The 26,013-nt window shown below is 43.5% G+C and overlaps 1 protein-coding gene across 2 annotated transcripts in view; it reads right to left on the reverse strand.

The window, feature by feature from the left end:
• Positions 1-11,404: 11,404 nt before the first annotated feature.
• UCHL5 (ubiquitin C-terminal hydrolase L5) overlaps positions 11,405-26,013 on the reverse strand; it is a 119,448-nt gene continuing 104,839 nt past the window's right edge. The window contains exons 11-12 of one of the 2 annotated variants that reach the window (XM_077452571.1): positions 24,617-24,682; positions 11,405-12,190 (exon numbers count right to left, since the gene is read on the reverse strand). In XM_077452571.1, the coding sequence (XP_077308697.1) occupies positions 24,650-24,682 (33 nt within the window). In that variant the 3' untranslated portion in view covers positions 11,405-12,190; positions 24,617-24,649. The remainder of the gene's footprint in view (positions 12,191-24,616; positions 24,683-26,013) is intronic. The other variant, XM_077452570.1, reaches the window with a different exon arrangement.

A 26,013-nucleotide genomic window follows, 5' to 3' on the forward strand; every position in this document is an offset into this window, starting at 1 on the left:
AGGGTTAAGTCATAAAAAAAATTATCCCAAGCTTTAAACATCTCACAGAAATAGTATGCCACAACTGCAAAACCTACCAAGACATGGCCGTCCACCTAAACTGACATGACGGGCATGGAGAGCATTAATCAGAGAAGCAGCCAAGAGGCCCATGGCAACAATGGAGGAGCTGTAGCGATCCACAGCTCAGGTGGGAGAATATGTCCACAGGACAACTATTAGTGCACTCCACAAATCTGGCCTTTATGGAACAGTGGCAACAAAAAAAAGCCATTGTTGAAAGAAAGCCATATGAAGTACCATTTGCAGTTTGCGAGATGCCATGTGGGGAAACATGTAAACACAGCAAACATGTGGAAGAAGGTGTTTTGGTCAGATGAGACCAAAATTTAACTTTTTGGCCTAAAAGCCAAACACTATGTGTGGCAGAAAACATACACTGCACATCACCCTGAGCACACCATCCCCACTGTGAAATATGGTGGTGGTAGCATTGTGTTGTGGGTATGCTTCTCTTCAGCAGGGACAGGAAAGCTGGTCAGTGTTGATAGGAAGATGGATGGAGTCAAGTGCAGGGCAATCTTAGAAGAAAACCTGAGTCTGCAAAAGACTTGAGACTGGAGCAGAGGTTCACCTTCCAGCAGGACATCAACCCTAACATTGCAGCCAGGGCTACAATGGAATGGTATATATTAGGGATATGCAATTAGCAGACTTCCAGCTGTTGCAGTACTACAAGTCCCATGAGGCATAGCAAGACTCTGACAGCCACAAGCATGACACCCAGAGCCAGAAGCATGATGGGACTTGTAGTTTTGCAACAGCTGGAAGTGCGCTAATTGCATATCCCTGGTATAGATCAAAGCATATTCATGTGTTAGAATAGCCCAAAGTCAAGATATAAATCCAATTGAGAATGTGTTGCAAGACTTGATAATTGCTGTTCACAGAAGCTCTCCATCCAATCTGACAGAGCTTGAGCTATTTTGCAAAGAAGAATGGGCAAAAATGACACATTATAAATGTGCAAAGCTGGTAGACACATCCCCAAAAAGATGTGCAGCTGTAAATGCAGTGAAAGGTGGTTCTACAAAGTATTGACTCAGGGGGGCTGAATACAAATGCACCCCACACTTTTCACATATTTGGAAAAAAACATTGAAAACTAACATATTTCTTCCACTTCACAATTAGGTGCCCCATTGTTTTTGTCTATCACAAACAATCCCAATAAAACACATTTATGCTTTTGGTTGTAACATTACAAAATGTGGAAAATGTCAAGGGGTATGAATACTTTTTCAAGGCACTGTATGTGTATGAAGACAGATTAGTGAAGAGTGGAGAAGGTCCTGGCTTGAGAGTGGCCCTAGAAGGTGTAATCTCCTAAGGGAACATAAGCATTTAATAACTTACTGTATCACAGGTAGTCACATTGATTTGGCAAGTTCTCTGGTGTGGAGGATCACATGAGGTAAATGCCATATCTTTGGAGGAATTTTGCAATAGTGGACATGTTTTGAATACCTTTGCACAGACACTTTAATATGTTTTGTTGTATGATATTATGATGCACATGTCAAGGGCTCTATATATGGTTACCAACATTGTTTGCCGCTTCAATTTGAGTGCTTTAATAAAGCAGCTAATGTAAGTGCAATGGATCCTAGTGCTGGTGAACTGAGGCTATAGTAATCTCTGGAAAAGGATGACTATGCTAGAGACCTGAAACTTTTAGGTACCAAGGGTGAGCTGCACAGAGATCCACCTAAAACCTTTAATCTTACACTACCCAAACTATGCATTTGAAGTCCAGTAGTGCAACTAATGGGAAATTAACTTGTGCACCTTCAGCATTGTTGGCATAACAGATTCCATAATGCTCCTGTCCCACAGAAATTAGACTTAATAACCATGCCATTAAAGCAATAAATAGGCAATATTAAGTTCCACCCAAAAGAAACACAAGTGCTTTGATGCATTTCACTACAAACTATAGAAGATGCATTTACTAGATACATCAACAAAAAATGCAGCAAGAAAGATTTTTCAAAGGGGAATCACACTAAAACATGTAGATGTGAAATGTGACTTGAATATCCTCATCACTAGCTGCTCTGATGGAAAGACCGGGAAAAACAGAAAAAGCACCCATTCTGGGTCATTACTGCATAATAAGATCAAGCAGCTATATCCGTGCACCTTTATAATACACAAAGCAGAAAAGAGAAAAAGAGTGATATTTGTAGACTTCCATACTTAAATAATGGATTACAAAACTAAGATCAGGTGGCACTGACCTTCTTGCAGTGTTCTGGAATAAGTGCTCACTCCCCAGCTATTGGCCAATAGGCTTTATCTACCATCAAGTGAGAGCATCCTACAGTCATGTACTGTTTCTATATTACTTGTTTGGTAATTGGTTCAATGGAAACTGATGCCAGAGGGAGAGCTATTGCTTTCCACATCCCAGTTCTAAGCCTCTCAACTTCTCCAGTTTCTGACATGAATCTGACATACTGGTATCAAAAAGTAGGCTGTACAATAAATTGAATGTTAACTACTTCCCGATGGGTGGACATCCATGACTTTCGGTTGTTATAGCGGGATAATGCTTGCAGCTAGAGGCATCATCCCAGTATTTTTTTTCAGCGAGAAATTACCATTTTTGTCAAATCCATCCTAATTAGCCGCTGGATTAATTTTACAGGCGGCAGGAGGGGACGTCCCTCCCTGCCCGATCGCACGGAAGAGCCTGGGATCCGATCCAGTGGTGCCACCGGGTCATCCTAGAGCTGATCATGGACCAGTTTGTGGCCATCTCTGTGGTTCTAGGAGGCTGGAGGACATCATGAAGTCACTTTTGGTTCTGGCAGATATAAACACCGTTATTCTTTGTTCTAGAAAGCAAAAGGTCATTTTTTGTTTTGTTTTGTGATCTCGTGCTTTCCAGGGTAGACGACAGATCTGGGTTCTTCTAGACCCTAGATGTCGTCATAAAGAGGATCTGTCATGCCTTATTATATAATGAAAAGGGACAGTGTAAAAAATAAAAATATTAAAAGAATGTTTTTAAAGTGTCCCCGTCCAAAAGTGAACATATATAAGGTCATGCACACATATGTAAACAGTGTTCACACTACATGTGAGGTATCGCAGCAAACGTTATAGCAAAAACAATTCTAGAGCTAGACCTCCTGGGTAACTCTAAACTGGTAACCTATAAAAATTGTTTAAGTAGGGAGATGGCCGCTTGACTCCCTCGCTCCCCGCCGTCGGATCGTTAACACCAGCCTAATCCGACATAGACGCAGTCTCTCCATACCATACTCACCCCCGCCAGCTCCGGAACATCCCGCGGGGGCTCCGGTGATGCATCGATCGGCGAGGAAGCCGCCGAGGAGCCAGCAGCACCACAAGTCCGCACAGGCCTCAGCCAGAGGTACAGTAAAGATGGCGCCGGAGCCTCCGGACCCGGACGATGAGACTCAGCTCTCCGTGGCGGGTCCATTGTCCCCCACAGACAGCCTGCACCTATTACCCATGGATGGGGGAAGTCCCCCCCGGCTGATACGGAAGACCTGCTGGCGCGGTTCCGCAGCATTGTACGGGACAAAATTACAGCGGCATCCCGTAAGCTTTCTTCTGAATTCGTGCGGGGCCTTAAAGAGATAGGCCACCGCACCAACCAGTTGGAGCACCGCATGGACTTAGCTACCGCTGTCCTTGAGGGCCATGAAGAGGAGGTTGATAAGCTGTCCTCAGAGCTGGTGGCCTTACGGGACAAGTTAGAGGACGCAGAAAATAGGGCCCGGAGGGACAACCTTCGCATTAGGGGTATCCCCGAGTCGCTCACGGATCTTCAAGGTACCGCCACGGCTTTTTTTCAGGAATTGGCTCTGGAGATCCCCCTGGAGAGGCTAGAGTTTGACCGCATCCACAGGTCTTTGGCCCCTAAACCCACCGAGGGCCCCCCGAGGGACGTTATCATTTAGCACTTCGGGACTTGCAAGCCCAAAGATTCCAGCCGTCAGGTAAAGGATGAAGAGGTCTGCCTCCCATTTTTTTGTTGCCATATTTCATTTGTTGACCACCAGCTCCCGTGGTGTGGGGACGATACTTTATAATTTTGGTAGTTTTTTTTTTCTCCCCTTGTTGCTCTCAACGTGGAGTTCTGGTGAAACACCCGAGGCCCCCCCCCCCATCAGACTGTTATTTGATGCTGGACTGTTGCTTTAGCTTGTGGGGGAATGCCCTGGGGCAGGCCGTCCTGTTGTTAAACTGGCGGCCGGGGGCGACACTGACACTGCCACCTGGACGCCCACCAGCTTTTTTTTTTTCTTGTTGTTTTTTTCTTTTTTATGTGTTCCTTGGTGGATCTATCCGGGTGGGACTCTGGGGGGGGGGTTGCTGGCTGGGGAGAGGGGTGGGGGGGATGGGAGGCTTCTCCCCCATTGATGGCCCACGGAGATGCTGATTTTGCAGTGTTCTAGACCCCTCTCCCTTCCATTTGGGTGGGGGGGCGGGGGGGATATTGTGGCCTGGCTGTGGGGGTGCGCCCGGCCTCCTGGGGGACGGTGGCTTGGCTGCCCTCTCTGAGGGCTTGGGTGGGCCCTTACGTCCGCTCCTTTGTGGAAGAGGTTCACCCATATTTACTACTGTGTTTTGGTTACACTCAATTTGGTTTATGTTTCCATGTTTTTGTTAGCTCTATTCTATGTTCATTTAACAATACTGTTTCCATGTGTTTAATTTAGGCCAGTTGTGCTCCCCCAGATGTGTGTACACTTGGCTGAGATGGGTTTCTCGGCCTTGGTCACACTCCTGATTGGGCCGTTCAGCCCACGTTCTTGTACATCTTTGAGCTCGCCTTATATGTCCTATCGAGCTTGTTCTCCTTTCTATGCTTTTCGTATCTCTTTTCTTTTCTCTCTCTTTTTTCTTTCTTGTCCTTCCCCTTCTTCCCCTCTCCCCCCGCTCCCTCCCCTCTACCCTTCGCTCCCTGGGGTGTGGGAACAGAAGACATGCTGCTGCATGCAACCGCCAAGATGGCGCTTCATTGGCTTTCCCTGAATGTTCAGGGTATGAACTCCCCCCAGAAACGGATTAAAATATTTAAATACCTCCAGCATCTTAAAATCGGCATTGCATGTCTACAGGAAACAAATTTTTCTTCTTCTTCCTCCCCCAAATATTTTTCTGCACATTATCCCCAAGTTTACCTAGCAAACGGCCCCACCAAGCAGAAGGGGGTCCTTATCGCCATTCATAAATCGCTCCCGTTTATTTGCAGTAAACAGCTAGCTGACCCCGACGGCAGGTATCTCCTGCTGCAGGGCACCATCCAGGATAATGAGATTACTATTATGAGTTACTATGCCCCGAATATTAATCCGGGCCCCTTTCTGACCCATGTCTGTTCCCTGCTGAAGATCTACCAGAGAGGTGTTCTCTTCTTGGCAGGCGACTTCAATGTGACACTTAATCCCTCTATGGATAATTACCCGCCGGCCCATAAATCCCCTTCCCCATCAGCTAAAAAATTCTTGCAGGCCCTACAAAACCATGATCTCATCGATGTCTGGCGGGAGCACCACGAGGCCTCTGAGGATTACTTTAAAACGAATGTGGGCTCAGTATCCTCCCCAGTGATGCTCTTGGAGGCCTATAAAGCCGTCCTTCGGGGACAGGTCATTCGTATAGCATCCCAGAGGAAGAGAGAGAGGGTCCAGACCCGCCGTAAGCTTGAGGAAAGGTTGGAGGCTCTCTCCACAACTTTTAAACACTCCCCCTCTACAGCAAACCGCAGGCTATTGGACAAAGCTCGTTTGGACCTGAACCTATGCCTCACGGATGATGCAGAACGCACCCTCCGTTGGGCTCATCAGAGGTGGTACGCCAGGGCAAACAAACCCAATGCTATGTTGGCCAGGAGGTTGCGGACCTTCATTCCGAAATTTCAGCCCATCACTCTACGCACCCGGCATCATACTCTGACGGGTAACCCCCGAGTAGTATTGGAGGAATTTCGCTACCGCCTGGCCAAACTTTATTCCGCCCCGACTCACACCTCCACTCTGGACCTGGGTGCTTTCCTAAAGGAGTTATCCTTGCCTTCTTTATCTGATGTCCAGATGTCGCTTATGGACCGGGACATACAGGTCTCGGAGGTCCTGCAGTGCATTAAAGAATTGAAGGTGGGGAAGCGCCCAGGCCCTGATGGTTTCACCGCTTTGTATTACCGCAAGCTGGCTGCGGTGCTGGCCCCCCACCTGGCGGCTGTGTACAATGCGGTGAAGGGTGGTCACTCCTTCTCACCGTTAATGTTGATGGCAAATGTGGTGATGATCCCCAAGCCGGATAGGGACCTCTCTTCTTGGGCCAACTTCCGACCAATTTCCCTGATCAATATTGACGTGAAAATCTTGACAAAAATCCTGGCTACTCGCCTGAATTCCTTCCTCCCCCGACTGATCAAAAAAGATCAAGTAGGTTTTGTCCCCCGGAGGCAGGCTGGTGACGCCATTAGACGGCTCGTGCAAGTCCAACATCTGGCGCATACTAGGTCTCTGGAGACAATGTTTCTTTCCTTAGACGTGACCAAAGCCTTTGATACCCTGTCCTGGTCATACCTGATGCGGGTACTTACTAGCTATGGCTTTGGCACTTCCTTTATGGGCTGGATTTCGGCTATCTATGACTCTCCACAGGCCAAGGTGCGCTACTATGGTTACGACTCGCCGGTCTTCCCCATACGTAGGGGAACCCGCCAGGGGTGCCCACTTTCCCCACTACTATTTATTCTAGCATTGGAACCCCTGGCGGAAGCGATTCGGTCACATGTGGACATTTCAGGAGTGGACGTTGCGGGCACTATGCATAAATTGTCACTGTTCGCAGATTACATTCTGCTGATACTTACGAACCCCAGGCTTTCCCTTCCCAATTTGTTCTCTCTTTTGGATACCTTCGCTGCGCTATCGGGCCTGGCAGTTAACCCAGCGAAATCTAGGGCAATGTCTATCAACCTACAACATGCGGAAATGGATTCTTTGCAAGCCGCATTTGCTTTTCAGTGGACAACCACTTTACCGTACTTGGGTATTAGACTTTCACCCAAGTACTCAGAGCTTTACCAGGCGAATTACCCCCCTTTATTTTGGAAGCTGACGGGTTTGCTTGACTCATGGTCAACTCTCCCAATCTCGTGGCTTGGCAGGATAGCGGCGGTGCGTATGACTTATCTTCCAAAACTGTTATATTATTTTCGGGTGTTGCCGGTTCCCGTACCCCTCCATGTACTTAGAATCCACCAACGCAAAATTATGCGCTTTATCTGGGGCTCTTCGAGGTCTCGGATCAAAAAGCAGGTTCTTTATGCCCGTAAGGCTAACAGCGGTTTCTCAGTGCCTAATTTGCATGCATATTACACGGCAGCAGGAATCGCCCCCCCTGTCCCGCCTACATGAACGCCATCAAATGCCCCTCTGGGCAATTCTTGATATGGTGGACTCCCATCCGATTCCGTTAGCGTCCCTTCCCTGGCTCCTGAAAGTACAACGCCCACCGAACATAGGCCCATTCTCTCTGCCTCTGGGATTCGGTGAAATACTCCGCAGGTCTCCAATCTCCCCATCTCCCGCTGCTTCGTTTTCTACACTGCCCCCTATTCCCGCCAGGCTGTGATAACCCCGGTCAGTTAGCGTGGTGGACGGATCATGGTTTTGTAGATGTCCATTCCTTGCTCACCCCGACTAAACTTATCCCTTTTGCAGCCCTTCGGTCATCCCAGGATATTCCCCTCAGGGAATTTTATACCTACTTCCAACTTAAGCACATCCTTCACCAATTGATTGGGCCCCAGTCTGCTCCCTACACACTGTCTCCTTTTGAGAGCCTTTGTAGATCTCGGCCCCATGCCTCAGGGTTGATCTCCCTCATTTATACAGCTATTTTATCATCTACGAAACCGCTGCTCCGGCCCTATCACCTTCAATTGGAAGCTGAACTGGGCAAACAGCTTGACCCGGAGGACTGGCAGGCTATGACCAAGGCACTGCCTACATGCTCCAGAAACGTTCTCTTTCTGGATAATGCGTATAAGGTGTTCCATAGGTGGTATTACACCCCGGCGAGGCTGGCGACATTTATCCCGTCTTGCTCCCCCCTATGTTTTCGCAGATGCTCGCAGGAGGGCCCCATGGCTCACATCTGGTGGACCTGCCCCAGGGTGACTAGATTATGGGGCAGAATATATGCTCTACTTCGTATACTCTTTCATGTGGATATTAGGAGAGACCCTTTTGAGGCCCTCCTGTGGAAACCGATTGCAGAGCTCCTGCGTCCGGAACGTCAGCTAGCTGCATATTTATTTACTGCAACCAAAATCACCATAGCAAGGGCCTGGAAGACTCCGGTTCTTAGCTATGAGGCAGTTAAGAACTGTATGAATGATATTATGGTGAACGAAAAACTGACGGCGATAGCATCAGATACCCATGCTAAATTTCTTCGGGTCTGGCAGCCCTGGGTGGCTTATACCCGCCCATCCAGATTTGATCCGGTACTCCTCTCCCTTTGATCGTTGGATGTCCCCCCGCTCCAGGGACCCCCCCCCCCCCCCTTCTTCCTCTCCCCCCCTTACCCCATTTCTTTTCTTTTTCTCCCACTTTTCTCTCTTTTCTATACTTCTATCGCTATCTCTTTTCTCCTTTTTTTTGCATCTGTCTCACAGCGTACTCAAGCTGCCGAGTGGCATCTCTGACCAGTAGCGGGGTTTTTTTATTCCCCTTTTGAAAGCAGCCCAAATTCATCTGCTCGCTATGTAAGAGTTTTGTTTGACTTTCTATCTGTTATGTGGTTATCCGACATTGAACAAATGAACTCTGTCCGCCCCTACGCCCCATTAGCTTTGCTCTATGATGTCCGGCTGCATGTTGCGGCCAGCCTTGGATGCTTCTACATGTCTATTATGGCCTGGACACGAGTCCAACATTGTTATGTCTATATGTAACTCTTCACAGGTCTTTGATATGTTTTTGGCAGATCTATGTTATCTCTGTATTGTCTCACTGATGTGAATTTTTCAATAAACCTTTTGTAAAAGAAAAAATTGTTTAAGTATCAGAGTTTGTTGTCATTCCACAAGCATGCACAATTTTAAAGTGTGACGTTTGGTATCTATTTATTTGCTATATCATCATCTATTATTTTTTTTTGTAAATAAGTTTTTTTTTTTTTTTATGAAAAAAATAAATAAATATATAAGTGTACTTTTTTTCCCCCAAAAACATTGCATGTTGCTGTGCATATAGTGTGACATAAAAAAATTGCAACACCCACCATCTAGGGCCTCTGCTTTGAATAAATGTCCAGCAAAAAAAAATATTGCTTTTTACATGAAGACATATCTGTATTGGCCTGGGCTGAAAGTAAAGTATCTATAGTCCAAATGTAAAATTATTTATATTGTTTCACAGTAAAGGCTTTATTCAAAAAGCAAAGAAAAAAATTCCTTGAGTGGCATGCTGTCACTGCTGAAGAATGGCTGAGTCGTGATGACTTTACTCCCGCGCATGCCACAGAGCTCTCAAGGAACGGCATGGGTGTGCCACCGGGTGCAGCACCCTAGAATATCTCTTAAATGGTGCGCTTTTAGGTGGTAATTAATTTACCATACAGATTAGTGTTATTATAAGTTTACCTGTAGGTAAAAAATAAAAATACTGCCTTTACTACTGCTCTAATCTTGAAATCTTTAAACATTTACTTCCTTGAATCCTGGGACATGCTATGCCCGGTTAATTGGTTCATTGTCACAAAGCCTAACTCCTGAATTACAGAGGTGCTGGGGGGAGAAATTTCAGGAGGCAGTCAGTACAGCAATCACAGCTTGCAGGTAGCAAGGTACCATGGGAGATGTAGTTCTTAGAAACTGAAAAATATGCAGGGAGTCCATGAAAAGAGGAAAAAGTGAAAGATGGCCTGCAGACATGAAAGGACATTTTTAATGTGAGCTTATATTGGATTGTCAAAAATATCATTTGTTTTTCTATTACAATGCTGATGTTAAAAAATGAAACCATATACTGTGACTAGAGATCTGTAAGGAAAAAAAACTACCTACAGTTCGTTTGATCATCAGAAATTACATTAATGGACTAATACACAATGTCTCCTGAAAGGGAACCTGTCACCTGCATTATGCTATCATATATGGATTTTATCAGTGGTCTGCTCACACCCAGAAAATTAAAAGCAAGCGTCTACAAATACTGCAGCTGCTGACTTTTAAAATATGGACACTTACTTGTTCATGGAGCTAGAGGTGTTTGATCTTCAGATCGACTGTCGGGTGCAGCCACCGCCATGGGAACCCGGCAGTAAAGCCTTTCTGCTTCACAGCTAGTTCCCTACTGTGCATGCGCAAAGTGCGCTTTCCAATTGGTCCGGTGAATATTCAAGAGATGGCGCTGTGGCCCTGTCTCCCAAAAGTGGGGAACAAGCAGAAGTTGCACTTTCGGGTCAAACTCTGCTTTAATAAAATACATTTAAGAACATCTAATTGTGACACACATATTAGGCTTTGCCATGCATGCTGTAGTGAGAGCGATGACCACTAATGCACCGCCAAGAACCAATGGAAGCGATAACCGTCCCATTCTGCCCGTAAACTGGATGGACCTGGGCAGGCATGCATATCCTCCCCTGTACTGTTGGTGTTTACTTAGCGGCCCCTGTATTGGCACCTCACCTGCCCACCAGAGCTCCCCAGATGGATCTGGCAGCCTCAGCAGGAAAAAGGTGGGGCGAAGAAGAAACAAAGGTCACAATCAGGGAGGATGTAGCAAAAGCGACCCGACTCTTGGCACAGGACCACCTCACCTGTTGATGCCAGAGAGGTCTGGTAAGGCATTCCCAGGCACCTCCTAGGTGAAAGGTGAAAAGGTAATCATAAAACAACAAACGGTAGTTGCTGTGCATGTGCCTACAGGAGTTCAGTAAGCACAAGAACTGAAGGGCAGTAGTGGGTGGGGAGCTATCAATTTCTCTGTGTGCTTAGGTTTCCTGTAGGAGGAGCCTATTTTTCATGTGACCGTCCTGGAGGATGACTTGGGAAAATAGAAGGTTTGGTTTCCATTTCATTTGCAAACACCAAAGGCCTCTTGATCATCCTCCTCCATGTCATTATTAAATTAAAATGAACATTTTATTTTGTAAGAGAATTAAAACGTTGGACAAAAATCCCCAGTATAACTAATAGGAAAGCATACTTGTAAGCAAGCTGTCAATTACACCATATAAAAAAACAAAACAAAAGTAGTAATGGTAAAGGAGGAACCTACAACAGCTCAGCACACAAAACTATTTTTTTTTTTTAAAACAGAACAATGCTACATAGGGATGAGTTTGAGATGGTGTATAATTGTAATGGTTATCCAAATGTAAAGGAATGTCAATAAGGGTAAAGTACAAAATAATCATTAAAAATAAAAACCCACAAGGATGAAAAAAGAAGTTTGTTTTGTTTACTTTTTATATTCCTGGAACTAAGGCTCCAGTCACAGCTGATCGTGGGCGGGACAGCCGCAAATCCGCAATTTCAAATCGCTGCAAAACACGGGCGGGTTTCCAATGCCATTACTTCTAATAACACCCCGATTTTGCCACGTGCCAAATTGCGACGCTGTCTCCCAAAAGAAGCTTATGCTCCTTTTTGACATTCGTGGCGTGACTGGGTTGCCATTAGAAGTAATGACAGTGCAGACGCATCCCACGTTTTACAGAGATTTGAAATCGCAGGCAGAATTGTGGTGATTACGCCAGTGCTCAGATGAGAATGGAGCCTAATAAAATAGTTTTAGGTATTTATGTTAATAATTGGCAAGTCCATACATCATCTTCCACTATATTTGTAAACACATTTTAATAGTAACACAATCTGTACAGGGCTTTCTGTAATAACTGTAAATGTGTGCCAGCGGTAGGAATTCAAATAGTGATAAATATATGTATAAAAGAACTGGAATATTTGCAATACATGTGAATAACATAAAAAGTCTTTGATTGCTGATTTCCTCCAGAACTATGCAAAAGAAGCTAGACTTGTTTCTTTTTTTGCCTTCGGCAAGATTTTTTTTTTTCTTATTTATTTTGCTTCCTGCGCTCTTTTTGTCTGCTTTTCTTTAGCCTAGAAAGGATGGGGAAAAAAAAAAGGCCCAGTAAGTAAAGTTCTGCAAACGTAAACAAATTTGTGCATATATACGTAAAGTATTACATACATTGTATGGTGTAATCGTTTATAAATTACTTGGTAAACCAATTGTCCCCCTTAATACCAGCTGATCATCATTTAAATTCCACAGCAGAAGTGTGTATTGCCATGAAACACATTTATGGGTACTAAATAGGGAACTGCGTTCAATCTCACAAACTGGAGATGACCGGTAACTATTGCTTTGCACCTTGACCTCTTGCTGACCACTAATGCATATGTACGGCAGCAGGGAGGTGAGCCTTAACGCCCACACACTGCACATGTGTGTCCATGGCAGCCGAGTCCCAGACAGCTTGTGGACAACCCTGACAGCCAATCAGTGATTGGGTCCTGGCCCAAAAACCCATTGAAGGACCACCAAATAGGAATAGGATGTGGCTGATAAGTGCTATTTCTTGCAGTCTGTGGATAAAATGTCAAATGTACAGGAATTTTTCAAATTGGCAAAAACAAGCATTTTTGGTTTACTGGACTTTAGACATTAGTGAAAATAATATTGCATGGGTGACTGACTCTTCTGCAAACCAGCACATAGAATAATCAGTCAGAAGACTACAATGATTTAAAGTGCACCTAACCCAAACACATAAACCAAATGTCATTACACATGTTCCTGTAATGTCAAGAAGTTTCATTTATATTTTCTACTTTAATTTAAAGTGGTTGTAAAAATTTACATATACCCAGCGGAGTGACTAGCCTCAGGTGCTACACAGAGGTGAAACAAATCCTCCTACATAAGTTGTACCCAATTATCTGCAGCCCTCTCCTCTATAGCCATTCAAAGTGCAGTTTACACAACCTTTATGAGCTTCAGGGGGCAGGAATCTGATGCCACACAAAGCACAGCACAGAAAGGAGAGTTTAGTGTAATTGAGATTTGAGTGCCCCCTCTACACCATCTCACAGGAAACATGGACAGCAGAGGCTGTCAATCACCCGCTGTATGATGGAGATCAGAAGTGAGTCATGCAGATAGAGGGGACAGAAAGGCTAGAATATTTAATATTTCATAGGTTTACAACCACTTTAAAGTGTATCTCAATTTTTAAAACAAAGGTGTAATATTTAGCAGCTCCTATCCTTTAATATGGTAGCAACATGATTTTTTTTTTTTTTTTTTGTTGAAGGTTCCCCCCACCTGGTGCTCTGGCCAGCAAGTCTGTTTTTATGCTTCCATTAACAGACCAAGCTGCCCAGCAAATATGGCAGTATAAGAGAGAGAGAAACAAACACTGACAGAGGTGCTTACAACGGTCAGCTTTTTTTCATTTTTGTGAAACCTTTACCCCCAAATCTATTCCAGTAACTGAATAAAAAGTGTTTGCTGGAGTTAATTTGTTAGTCAAGTCCTATCCAAATTTGCTAGTGCATCTAACACTACATTCTTTCTACAGGTCGACAATGCTGCTGTCAAAGGATGGCTCTGAATGTGGTCTTAGAGTGGAGCCACTCTAGGACCCCATACACATAGATTTTTTTTTTGCATATTTTTGTCTCCAGATTTACCAAAACCATATAATATGAGTTCAAACCTTACGAGTTTCAATTTGAATGCAATCAGGCAGGCCCTTGCAATACATGATTTTTGGTAAATCTGAAGACAAAAATATGCAGTAAATCAGACACACTGTCAGAAAATCTGAAGATAAATTTCGTCCGATGAACGTTAGTATGCTGCTTTTGACAGCCGATTACGAATTTTCAGCAGACAAAAACTAGATGTGCAGGCTTGAAATTTTTTTGTCTGATGTGACAATGTCCAATTTTCTTTTCATTAGTACAGTTCTCTGACAAAAAAAAAAAAAAAAATCTGAAGAGCAAGACTAGGCATGCTCAGAAACAAAAGAACATATACAAAACAATTCAACTCATTACGTCACTTCTGATGTCAGATTCTGCCGTCAGAAAATTTTCTGATGGCGAGTACCCTCTTCGTTTTAGATTTGAGACCAGCATCAAGCAAAAAACGGATGAAAATTCATCCAATAATCTGACTGTGTGTACAGAGCTTTAGACAGGAGGTGATCTGGCTGAATCACCAGGTGAAAGAATAAAAGGAAAAAAGTTCAGCTATCACCTTTAAGGATTTGTAAGCCACAATCGCTTGTTTTTTGTACTAGGTATTACTCAATGCATTCCTGCTTATCATACCAGCAAAGTGTACACTGAAATACATCTTTTCCTAGGGTGACCAAACTAAATTCAGCTGCAGCATTACCACACTTCCCTATATGCTCCTACATGCAATGAATGCACATTGCGCTGACATTCTGCACTTTAGTCACCCGGGGTGCATGCAAGTCCACAGAAAGTTTGCTTAGTGAAAAAAAAAAGAAGAGAAAACATGAATAAAAGTAGGGGAAAACTGTTTCTCACCTCAGTACATTACCGAACACCCCCCCCCCCCCTCTGTGTTATTGAGATGAGGAGAGGTGAAGTTGTTCTCCAGCCTTAACACACCACCTGTCCTGCAACACTGTCAACTGATGGATGTCTAAACCAGCGTTTCTCAACTCCACTCCATAAGGCGAACTAACAGGATATGTTTTCATGCTTCCCATTATTTTGCACAGGCGATTTGATCAGTTTCACTGCCTTAGTAATTACCATAGCGGTTTCATCTAATGGAAATCCTGAAAACATGACCTGTTGGGGTGCCTTGAGGACTGGAGTTGAGAAACACTGGTCTAAACACTGAGATTGCTTTGAATGCATGGGGAGGGGGAAGACCATGATTATTACTAGCAGCTGAAGCAGCTGCTTGCGATATTTGGAAGCAGATCCGGCAGGCTGGTTGTCAACTAATCAATCAACTAACTTGGTACATTCAGCCAGCTCATTAACGGTTCGAATTTCAGCCGATTTCTGCTGAACTGGCTGAGATTCAAGCTGTGTATGGCTGGCCTTATCAAGTAGCTCTAAACCACACCTTTAAATTAAATTTCATTATTTGGACTTCAGGTGTGCAGAGTACCATCTCCAATTTGCTTTTATTAATGTAATTAGTGTGAGTTCACTTTTTTCCCTCCAGCATTGTGCAGCAGGGTACGTTCAGGAAAGAAACATGTTATACTTACCTGCTCTTTGCAGTGGATTTCCACAGAGCAGCTTGGATCCTTCTCTTTTCGGGTCCCTCTTCTGTGCTCCTGGCTCCTCCCTACTGTTGGAGTGCCCCCACAGCAAACGGCTTGCTATGGGGGCACATGAGTTGAGCCACAGCTCCCGGTGTCAATTCAGACATGGAGCCAAGCCCTTTCTCTCCCTATTGGTTGACTGATCGACAGCAGCGTGAGCCAATGGCGCTGCGCTTCTGTCTTAGCCAATGAGGAGGGGAGTCCTGGGCAGTCGAGACACTCCTACAACATCGCTGGCTCTAGATGGGGCTCAGGTATTAGGGGGGCTGGTGCATGCAGAAGGCTTTTTATCTTAATGCATAAAAAAAACCTTCTGACTTTACAACCAATCTAAGCACATTCCCTGGGATTCACATAGAATTGCACAGACAGATTTTGCAAAAGTGTCTCTCGCGCATTCTAAAAGTGGTGAAGAATGCCCCAAATTCACGTACTGGTCTGTAGCTTGTACTCTGCATTTAGTTCATGCTGTGCCACTTTTAGAATGCACTTGAGACACTTTCGCAAAACCTGTACGCCAAAAGAAAGTTGGTCCCGATTACCTCTATTTATACAGTTGGCGTGTTCAATGAGAAACAATGTAAAAGTGGAGCATTTTAGAACTACCTGAATTTGGTGCACTAGTCGCTGTCAGAATCAGAAGTGTTGCAAATGCTTTGTGAATTTGGCGCAATACAGACACAAGAGGGATTAACGGCAAATGTGGAGCAGCAGCTTTATTGGATTCCCCCTATTGTGTTTGTTGCATCTTACAGTAGATGAAGAAAAGATCACATTTTATAACAAATTGCTGCAGAAAAACAATAAATTCCAAGGGGTTCATATGCTTTTTATTGCCACTGCACAATTAAGAGCTTTCCATTGGAATGGACAGGGCAAGGGGGCTCAAAATAGATGTGTCATTAACTTATTTTTACTAGGATCTATGGTTATGATGTTGTTCATTTTTTTGTAGAGCCTATTTCGATATCTCTCAGTTCTGGTGACATATTGTAGGAATAAACCTATGTGAGAGAAATGAAAATCCAAACAAGAATGTTTATACAACACCACAAAATCATTGCCAGGAAGGTAAATGGTAATATATGATATTAAATTTTGAAGTCCTAAAATTGTATAATAGACGATGTGAAGTAATAGCTTGTACGCCTTACATGTACATCAATCGCAGCATCAAACTAGTTATCACAAATGGCCTTTCCCTCCCTTGCATCCTGCATGTGAGTATATAGGGAATGGAAGTCATATCTTTAGTCATGGGCAGATTGGTTAAAGAGAACACATTAAAGTAGAACTATAGGCAAAACTTTTGTTTTACATTTTAGATAGAGAGTAAGGGAGACATATAACCCATCAATTTTTTTTTTGGTCATCTGTGTCCCATTACAGAGATTTCCCTTCACTTCCAATTTCATAACCAAAACAAAGTGAGAGGAAATCCCTGCAAATTAGGGCAATTCCTTTGGGGACCCCCAGGTCACCAGAACTAGTGTCCCCATTGGAAGATTGGGGTGTCGATCACAGTCATTCCGGTAGTTTGTTGCCATTATGATTTAAAAAGACAGTTGATTAATAATAAATGGCTTAAGCCAAACGCTAACCATGTGTGAAAGAAAAGTGTTTGTGTTATTCATATTCTCTGAAAAAATGGCCAAGAAATCTAATTCTGTAAACTTATGAGCACAACTGTATTTTTAAATACTGAAGTTTGGTGCCATTTCACAAGCATGTGCAATTTTAAAGCGCGACACGTTTAGTATCCATTTACCCGACGCAACACCATATTTTATCCCTTACATGCATTGAAATTCATTAACCACTTCCCGACCAGCGCACGACGATGTACGTCGACAGAATGGCACGGGCAGGCATATTGGCATACAGGTAGGTCCAATATTCAATGCCGCCCTGCCATCGGGAGCGCTGGTCGGGACCCCCGTGAGTCCGGACGCGGGACCCGCGGCCGAATGGAGGAAATGCCGGGTAAACAGCATTTCTCCATTCTGCCTAGCAACTAGTGACGCTGATCTCTGCTCCATGTGATTGGAGCAGAGATCAGTGTTCACTAAATGAAAGCCCAACCCCCCCACAGTTAGTAACACACCCCTAGGAACACTTAACCCCTACACTGCCACCCACTGGTTAACCCCTTCACTGCCAGTGTCATTTACACAGGAATCACTGCATTTATATAGCAGTGATTACTGTATAAATGACAATGGTCCCAAAAATATGTCAAAAATGTCCGATGGGTCCCCCACAATGTCGCAGTCACAATAAAAATCGCTGATCGCCGCCATTACTAGTAAAAAATAAATAAAAATTAATAAAAATGCTATAAAACTATCCCTATTTTGTAAACGCTATAACTTTTGCGCAAACCAATCAATAATCGATTATTGCGATTTTTTTTACCAAAAATATGTAGAAGAATACGTATCGGCCTAAACTGAGGAAAAAAAATTTTTTTTTATATATTTTTGGGGGATATTTATTATAACAAAAAGTAAAAAATAATGCGTTTGTTTCAAAATTGTCGCTCTATTTTTGTTTATAGCGCAAAAAATAACAACCGCAGGGGTGATCAAATACCACCAAAAGAAAGCTCTATTTGTGGGGAAAAAATGACGTCAATTTTGTTTGGGAGCCACGTCGCACGACCGCGCAATTGTCAGTTAAAGCTACGCAGTGCCGAATCGCAAACAGTGGTCTGGTCTTTGACCAGCAAATTGGTCCGGTCTGAAAGTGGTTAAAGTGTGTTTATATGTTCGTGTGTAAAATTGCATTTACCATGTGACATAAAAATTAGCAAAACTCTTTGATAAAAATCATTTTATGGTCTATGGTCTCTGCTACAAAAATATATATTTGGGGGATCTAGGTAATTTTTTTAACAAAAAAAAAAAAAAGTGTCAGCAGAAGGTCTGGTCTTAAAGTGGATAATGCCTGAAGGTGCTCCTTGGATATTGCGCTTCTTTTTGTGGCCAGGCTGTGAAAACGTCTCACACATGTATCATTGCGATACTCAGGAGCAGCAGAATTTGTTTTGGGGTGTAGTTGCAAGTATGCCTATGCAGTGTGTGAGAAATCACATAATATACATTTTTTTTTATTGTTTTTTTTAATAAAAAAAAATTTTTCAAATATTTTATTTCAACCACAAAAGGCGGGCCCAGGTTCTCACAACAACCATGTGTACCCATTACAGATGCATTAAGGTGATTAAACAGTTGTCTGAATAGTAAGTCAAGTCATACATATCATATTCAATGCACATTTGGTGATGATATAATTCCAGTATTATAGCAACCAAAGGATAAACTTCAATGACAATGTCCTGAGTCGCCTTAACCATTTTCTAAATTGAGAAAGAGGTAGCAGCAGAGAGGAGATGGCCAAGATTAAGCGTAGAGATGAGAGAAGAGTGAGGGGGAATTGGAAAAAAAAAAAAGGGGGGGTGGGCGGGGGTTAATTGGCGAAGGGAACCCGGGTAAGCAATGGATAAATAGACGTCTAATGTCTGGTTGTAATGTTTATGCTCAGCCATCAGAATTGAGAAGGGTCGAACTCTCATCAGAGAATATAAAAATATTCCACAATCTCCATAACACAGATTATGGCCCATGTTTGTTATGTGCTGACATTGTGAGATCTTCCACTTTATGGAGCCAGACAGTGGGTGGTATTGCGTTTTTCTACTTAAGAGGGATACATGTTTTAGCCGCATTAACTAGGTGTCGTAAGATGGATTTATTATATCTTTTAGCTGGAATGGACGCAACGTGTAGTAAGAAAAAGGCTGGACTGTACTTCCTTCCAGTATGGTGTTATCTTTGGACAGGGCCAGAAAATGTGTAGCATTGTACCTCTCTCCTCCTGGCATCCCCAGCAGTGGTCTGGCATATCGGGATAGAATTCTTTAACAGCTGTGGGCTATGGTACCATCATGTCAGTATCTTTAAATTAGTCTCCTGAATCTTAGTGCATATAGATGACTTCAGTGAGAATCTAATCAGATTTTGTCTTTGACTAACCGTGACCTTACAGTTCATCTCCCTCTCCCATTTCTCTATCCAGAGTAAGTGTGGCATTTCCGGAGGGGTACTTAGTAAACTGTACATCTTCAAGAGCACTTGGGGCAGCAGCCCATCATCAGAGCAATGCTCTTCAAATGTGGACAGCTGTCTGCAGAACCTCTCTGGGGGCTTTAAAAGTGAAGAAAGTTGTGTAGCTGCAAGGCACTCCAAAACAGCAGGTGAAAAAGGGACCCATGGGCTCCATTAATGCAGAACTGGATGGCCAGCCATCTGGTCGCAAGAAGTGCAATGCTCGAAAGCAGTTGGTCTTCAGGGCAGAGAAACAATTGTCTCTCAGGCCTGGGGAAAATCCTGGGTTACCAAGTATGGGCATCAAGGGAGAGTCCATAGATGAAACGGGTTTTGTCAAAACACCCTTGAGCAGATATGTACTGTAGGGCCTATCAGTGGGTGTCTCTTTCGGTATGATGGGAGATCATAGCACCATGGTGCTCCTTTCAGTGAGACGTCTGTTTGGGCTTGTTCAACCTGTACCCAGAGTTTGTCAGACAAATGGTGGCACCAGTCCAAGTCGCTCCAGGTGTACAGCCTGGTAGTAGTTGAATACGTCAGGAAGTGCAATACCTCCACTATGTTTGGGTAGGTAGAGTTGGGATTGAGCAGTGCATGGTCTCTTGTGTGTCCATATAAATTTGATAACTAGAAATTGAACGTGTTTAAAGTACTGAGACAGTATGTTGATCGGTAAAGTTTGAATAAGATATTAGGTATTTAGGCAGGATGTACATCTTTAAAATATATATGCTCCCAGATATTTCAGTGCTGTAACCGTCCATTTAAACTTAAAGTTGGATTGGGAAGTTTGAAGCAACGCAGTAGAAACGTCCACCCCCCCATAGCTTCCGATTTGCTGAAGGTTAGACAGTCTGTTGTATTTTTCAAATTCATGTATGAGACTGGGAATGGAAACTGCTGGGTTAATGAGGGAGAAGAGCAAGTCGTCTGCATATGCAGAAACTTTATGTTACTCATCCCTTATCTTAACTCCAGCAATGTCTGGGTTCAAGCAGATCATACAGAGAAAAGGTTCTAGGGATAGAGCAAAAAGTAACGGGGACGCCTGAGCCCCAGGCCTGGACTAAAATTAACATAAAAACAATATCAAAGATCGTTTCCAATCAATCCCGGGTTCCGTTTTCCAAACTGAACTCTGACTTTAATGTGCAGCGGTCCTATTTTTACAGATATCACCAACTCGCCCATGCCTTCAGTGGTCAATTCTCCAGCTCCCCCCTCAGCTGCTCCAGTCTCCACTAGAGGTCCTCCTTCGGTCAGACTGTGCAACAAAACCCAACTCAATTGTATTCACACCTGATTATCGCCCCTCTCCCGGCGCTGGAAACGCTTATAAATAAATGGTCCCGTGACATTCCTGAGCTTGACGACGATTGGGACGACATTTGGGACTCCCCCTTTAAATCTTTGGTCTCCCTGAGAGATTGCCAGATCCAGTTCAAGATCATCCACTGAGCATACTTTATCCCCTACAGGTTGCATAAAATGAACCCCGACTCCCCTCCTGGGTACTGGCGATGTGGTGGGATTCTTGTGGATTTCACCCATATCTTCTGGACCTGCCCAGCAATGGCCTGTTACTGGTAGGAGATTCTAGACTTTATTGGACAGGTTACCTCAGTACCATTACAACCGACCATGGCAACTAGCATATTAGGTCCGATTGAGCAACTAATTCCTACAGCAGCGGGTCGCATGCTTGTGGGACTCCTGCTGTTCTACGCCTGCAAAGCAATCACCCTCAGCTGGCGCAAACCGACCCCTGCTCCTCTCTCTCTGTGTGTGTGGAAACAACTAATCAATAATAGCCTGCCTCTCTACAAAGACCCTTACGCCAATAGAGGCTGTCCCAACAAATATGGCAAAATTTGGTCTAAATGGTTGGCAGATCCCTCCTCAGCTTCGGGGGGTCCCTTAGGTGCCCCAGACTCAAATTGCTCATGCACGAGAACCAACTGAGCACATTATGTTAAGATGTCAGAATGGCAATGTACATAAAGGTTACTGATAGTACCCGGCGACCCAAGACCCAGTGGTGCTATACAACAATCATACTGTTAGTTATATGCCTGATATTGGTGTAGGACATAGCCATATGGAGTCCCCTCTGGGTTTCCAACGCTACTATGTAAGACCAAGGTTTGTTTGATTGCCTGTGTCTTCGTTTAACCCCTTGCTGCCAAGCGTACGCAGCACCTGCACCTGCAGGCATCATCCCGGTACAGTTTTTTAAGCGGGCGATTGGCTTTCCAGGCATAACAACCAATGCGGCTAAAAGCCGCCCGGCTGTTATGCCGGAGGAGCCGGAGGAGCGGGAGGGGACGTACCCCCCCTCCCGCCGCCCTTACAGGTGCTCCCGTTCAATTGGGAGCACCAATCACACATCCACTGCTTCCAGCGGCTAGGGAGGGACTGGAATGAAGCCGTAAGCGGCTTCATTCCAGTCTCCTAATTGTAAACACGGAAGCGAGGTCATGATGTCACTTCCCGTTTACTCGGCTGCCATTGGTGCCGGATTTAAAAAGATATACACTACTCAGAATCGCCGAAAACGGCGATCTGAATAATTTGAAGTGTAAAGGAGGGATCGGGGGTATTTTAGACCCCCGATCCCTCCATAAAGAGTACCTGTCACCACCTATTGCTATCACAAGGGATGTTTACATTTCTTGTGACAGCAATAAAAGTGATCACTTTTTTTTTTTTTTACACAATTTTAAAATAAATAGGATTTTTTTTTTTTTTAAAGCGACTGCGACATTATGTCGGACACATCGGACATTTTTAAAAAAAATTTGGGACCATTGTCATTTATTTATACAGCAATCACTGCTATATAAATGCAGTGATTCCTGTGTAAATGACACTGGTAGTGAAGGGGTTAACCAGTGGGTGGCAGTGTAGGGGTTAAGTGTTCCTAGGGGTGTGTTACTAACTATGGGGGGCTATTTTCATATGGGTACAGTGTTGCATGATTGAGTAAATATTCAAACATAACAGCACTGAAAGCTGACAATTAGCCTGCGCAGGAAGGGGTTGAAAGTGTCCAGTACCTAGGTGGTCAAACTGACAGTGGGTGCGGGGAGAAAATCCCCAGCCCAATGTCACAATGGTAAAGCAAACCTGTAATGAAATTGAACTGCCACAGTAGACCTTACTGTAAAAATGCTAGCTGCCTGCCTATAACTTCAATACTCACTGGTTCAAAACAAGCATACGATTTTCATATTGATGATGTATCAGTGACTTAGGAAAAGACTGAAATCAGTGGCTCATCACGAGAGCTAACCAATTAGCCTTTTTTTTTTTTTTTTTTTTTTTTTTTTTTTAAAGAATGGCAGGCTACATATTTCTCCCAGTACAGATTCTCTTTAAAAGGCCAAGTTCACCTTTTGGAAAACGAACAAACATTTCTGCAGATCACGGGCACAATGTCAGGCTGCTAGAGCCTCTCAGTATAGCCACCTGCCTGTACCGGCAGTTTCTGAAGACTGGGAAAATCAATTCACTATGAGAGCCCTCACCAGCACCCTTACAGTTGGCTGAGAACTACAACCATCTGCTGTGGCTGAAGATGGTACTTGTAGTCAATTCATAAACAGATCGCTGTGAATGAATAATGTGGCTGTGTGGGAAGAGCCATGCACTGCTGCACTATTTTTAAATTCCGTCAGCACGTGTGGGGAGAAGATCCCCTGCCCACTGTCACAGAGGGAGGATTGGGGGATGCGGGGGGGACTGCTGGAGCATGTTACAACCTGAATATGGGTGTAGCTGGTAACATACTTCCCAAAGGTGAGTGAACTTATCCTTTAATGTGTTTACATGTGTGATCAATTAGCATATACCTTTTCTAAAACATTATATATGACCAAAAAAAAAAAAGCGTTCTTTGCAGAAACAAAGTCATGAACCAAGCAACAGGATTGCTACCCATAGGTGCTTTAGTTGTAAGTGCAATACTTTATCTTTTACAGTAATGAGAGATTTAAACAGAGAAGACTAGAGTTGGTGTGCCCTTTGTCTCTACATGCATATTGGTTATATCGGAGACCCATCCATCCACCTGGGTAGGAGGCAGGGAGGATTCAAAAGTAGCAACTGCTCTCGCTATCCCCTTAAAGCAGCGGTCACCAACCCTGTCCTCAGGGCCCACTAACAGGCCAGGTTTTATGTATTACTTTACTGAGCAGCAAATTATATCACCTGTCATGTATTTCAGATACCTTGCAAACCTGGCCTGTAAGTGGGCCCTGAGGACAGGGTTGATGACCACTGCCTTAGAGGGAAAAGTGAGTACCGTATTTTTCGGACTATAAGGCGCACCGGATTATAAGGCGCACTAGCAACGACCGGCTGATAAAATGGATATTTCCATATATAAGGCGCATCGGACTATAAGGCGCACCGGATTATAAGGCGCACTAGCAACGACCGGCTGATAAAATGGATATTTCCATATATATAAAGCGCATCGGACTATAAGGCGCACGGTCGATTTTGGGAGAAAATTTAGGCTTTTACGTGCGCCTTATAGTCCGAAGGTTTACGTCAAGATGACAGATACTGTTAACAAAGAACTCCAGCGATGTCAACAGGTCATATATAAGGCGCACCGGACTATAAGGCGCACGGTCGTTTTTGGGAGAAAATTTAGGCTTTTACGTGCGCCTTATAGTCCGAAAAATACGGTATGTGACCTACTGATAAAGCAGGGCTCATGATAGTGTGGAGAGAGGCATGGGTGGTGGAGTCAGTTTGAGCACAGCTGCGATTTTCTTTGATTGGAAGTTGGATTGTGAATATTGATTTATATTTTTTATTCTTTATATTTTTTGGACATTTGTTAGACTGCATTCATCATTATTAAATATATTGAAATATGCATGAATTGAAATTTGTATGAATTTTAATAATATGTATTTATTTTCTGCACAATTAAAATAGAGTGATAGATAACATATTGCACTTTGTTTCTGCATTTAAGGTTGCTGGTTTGTAGCACTTGTGATAAAAATTTAGTGCAAATGTTTTATTAATTTTATGAAGAGTTGCGCTACACAAATTTGGGTATATAGCCAGTAAACTACCATTTGCGAAATGACAAGTAGTAAGGACAGCCTTCATGTCTTTCTCTTGAAAGAGGGCATCCTGTTCTAGAAAAAAAAAAAATACATAGAAAAAAATAAATAAAAAATTCATATACAGTGCCTTGAAAAAGTATCCATACCCCTTGAAATTTTCCACATTTTATCATGTTACAACTAAAAGAATACATATTTTATTGGGATTTTATGGAATAGACCAACACAAAGTGGCACATAATTGTGAAGTGGAAGGGAAATGATAAATGGTTTTCAATATTGTTTACAAATAAATATCTCAAAAGTGTGGCCAACATTTGTATTCAGCCCCATTTACTCTTATACCCCTAAAATCTAGTGGAACCAATTGCCTTCAGAAGTCATCTACTTGGTAAATAAAGTCCACCTGGGTTTAATTTAATCTCAATATAAATACTGTGTTCTGTGAAGACCTGATAAGTTTGTTAGAGAATCTTAGTGAACAAACAGCATCATGAAGGTCAAGCAACACACCAGACCGGTCAGAGATAAAGTTGTCAAGAAGTTTAAAGCAGTGCTAGGTCATAAAAAAATATCCCAAGCTTTGAAAATCTCACCTAGCAATTCAATCCATCATCTGAAAATGGAAAGAGTATGGCACAACTGCAAACCCTCCAAGACATGGCTGTCCACCTCAACTGATGGGCCAGGCAAGGAGAGCATTAATCAGAGAAGCAGCCAAGAGGCCCATGGTAACAATGGAGGCGCTGCAGAGATCCACAGCTCAGGTGGGAGAATCTGTCCACAGGACAACTATTTGTGCACTCCACAAATCTGGCCTTTATGGAAAAGCACCAAGAAGAAAGCGATTGTTGAAAGAAAGCCATAAGAAGTCCCATATGTAGTTTGCGAGATGCCATATGGAGGACACAGCAAACACGTGGAAAAGGTGATCTTGGTCAGATGAGACCAAAATGTAACTTTTTGGCCTAAAAGCAAAATGCTATTTGTGGCAGAAAAACAGTGTACATCACCCTGAACACACTTTTCTTCACCAGGGACAAGGAAGCAGGTCAGAGTTGATGGGCAGATGGATGGTGCCAAATACAGGGCAATCTTATATTTTATAATATAATCTTATAAGAAAGCCTGTTAAGAGTCTGCAAAAGATTTGAGACTGGGGCAGAGTTTCAGCAGGACAACAACCCTAAACACACAGCCAGAGCTACAATGGAATGGTTTAGATCAAAGCATATTCATGTGTTAGAATGGCCCAGTCAAAATCCAGACCTAAATCCAATTGAGAATCTGTGGCATTGACTTAAATTACTGTTCACAGATGCTATCCATCTAATCTGACAGAGCTTGAGCTATTTTGCAAAGAAGAATGGGCAAAAATGTCACTCGATGTGCAAAGCTGGTAG

The sequence above is a fragment of the Lithobates pipiens genome, unplaced genomic scaffold (assembly GCF_037356315.1).
Source record: "Lithobates pipiens isolate NorthernLeopardFrog02 unplaced genomic scaffold, aLitPip1_a1.2 Scaffold_23, whole genome shotgun sequence".
Classification (NCBI taxonomy): domain Eukaryota; kingdom Metazoa; phylum Chordata; class Amphibia; order Anura; family Ranidae; genus Lithobates; species Lithobates pipiens.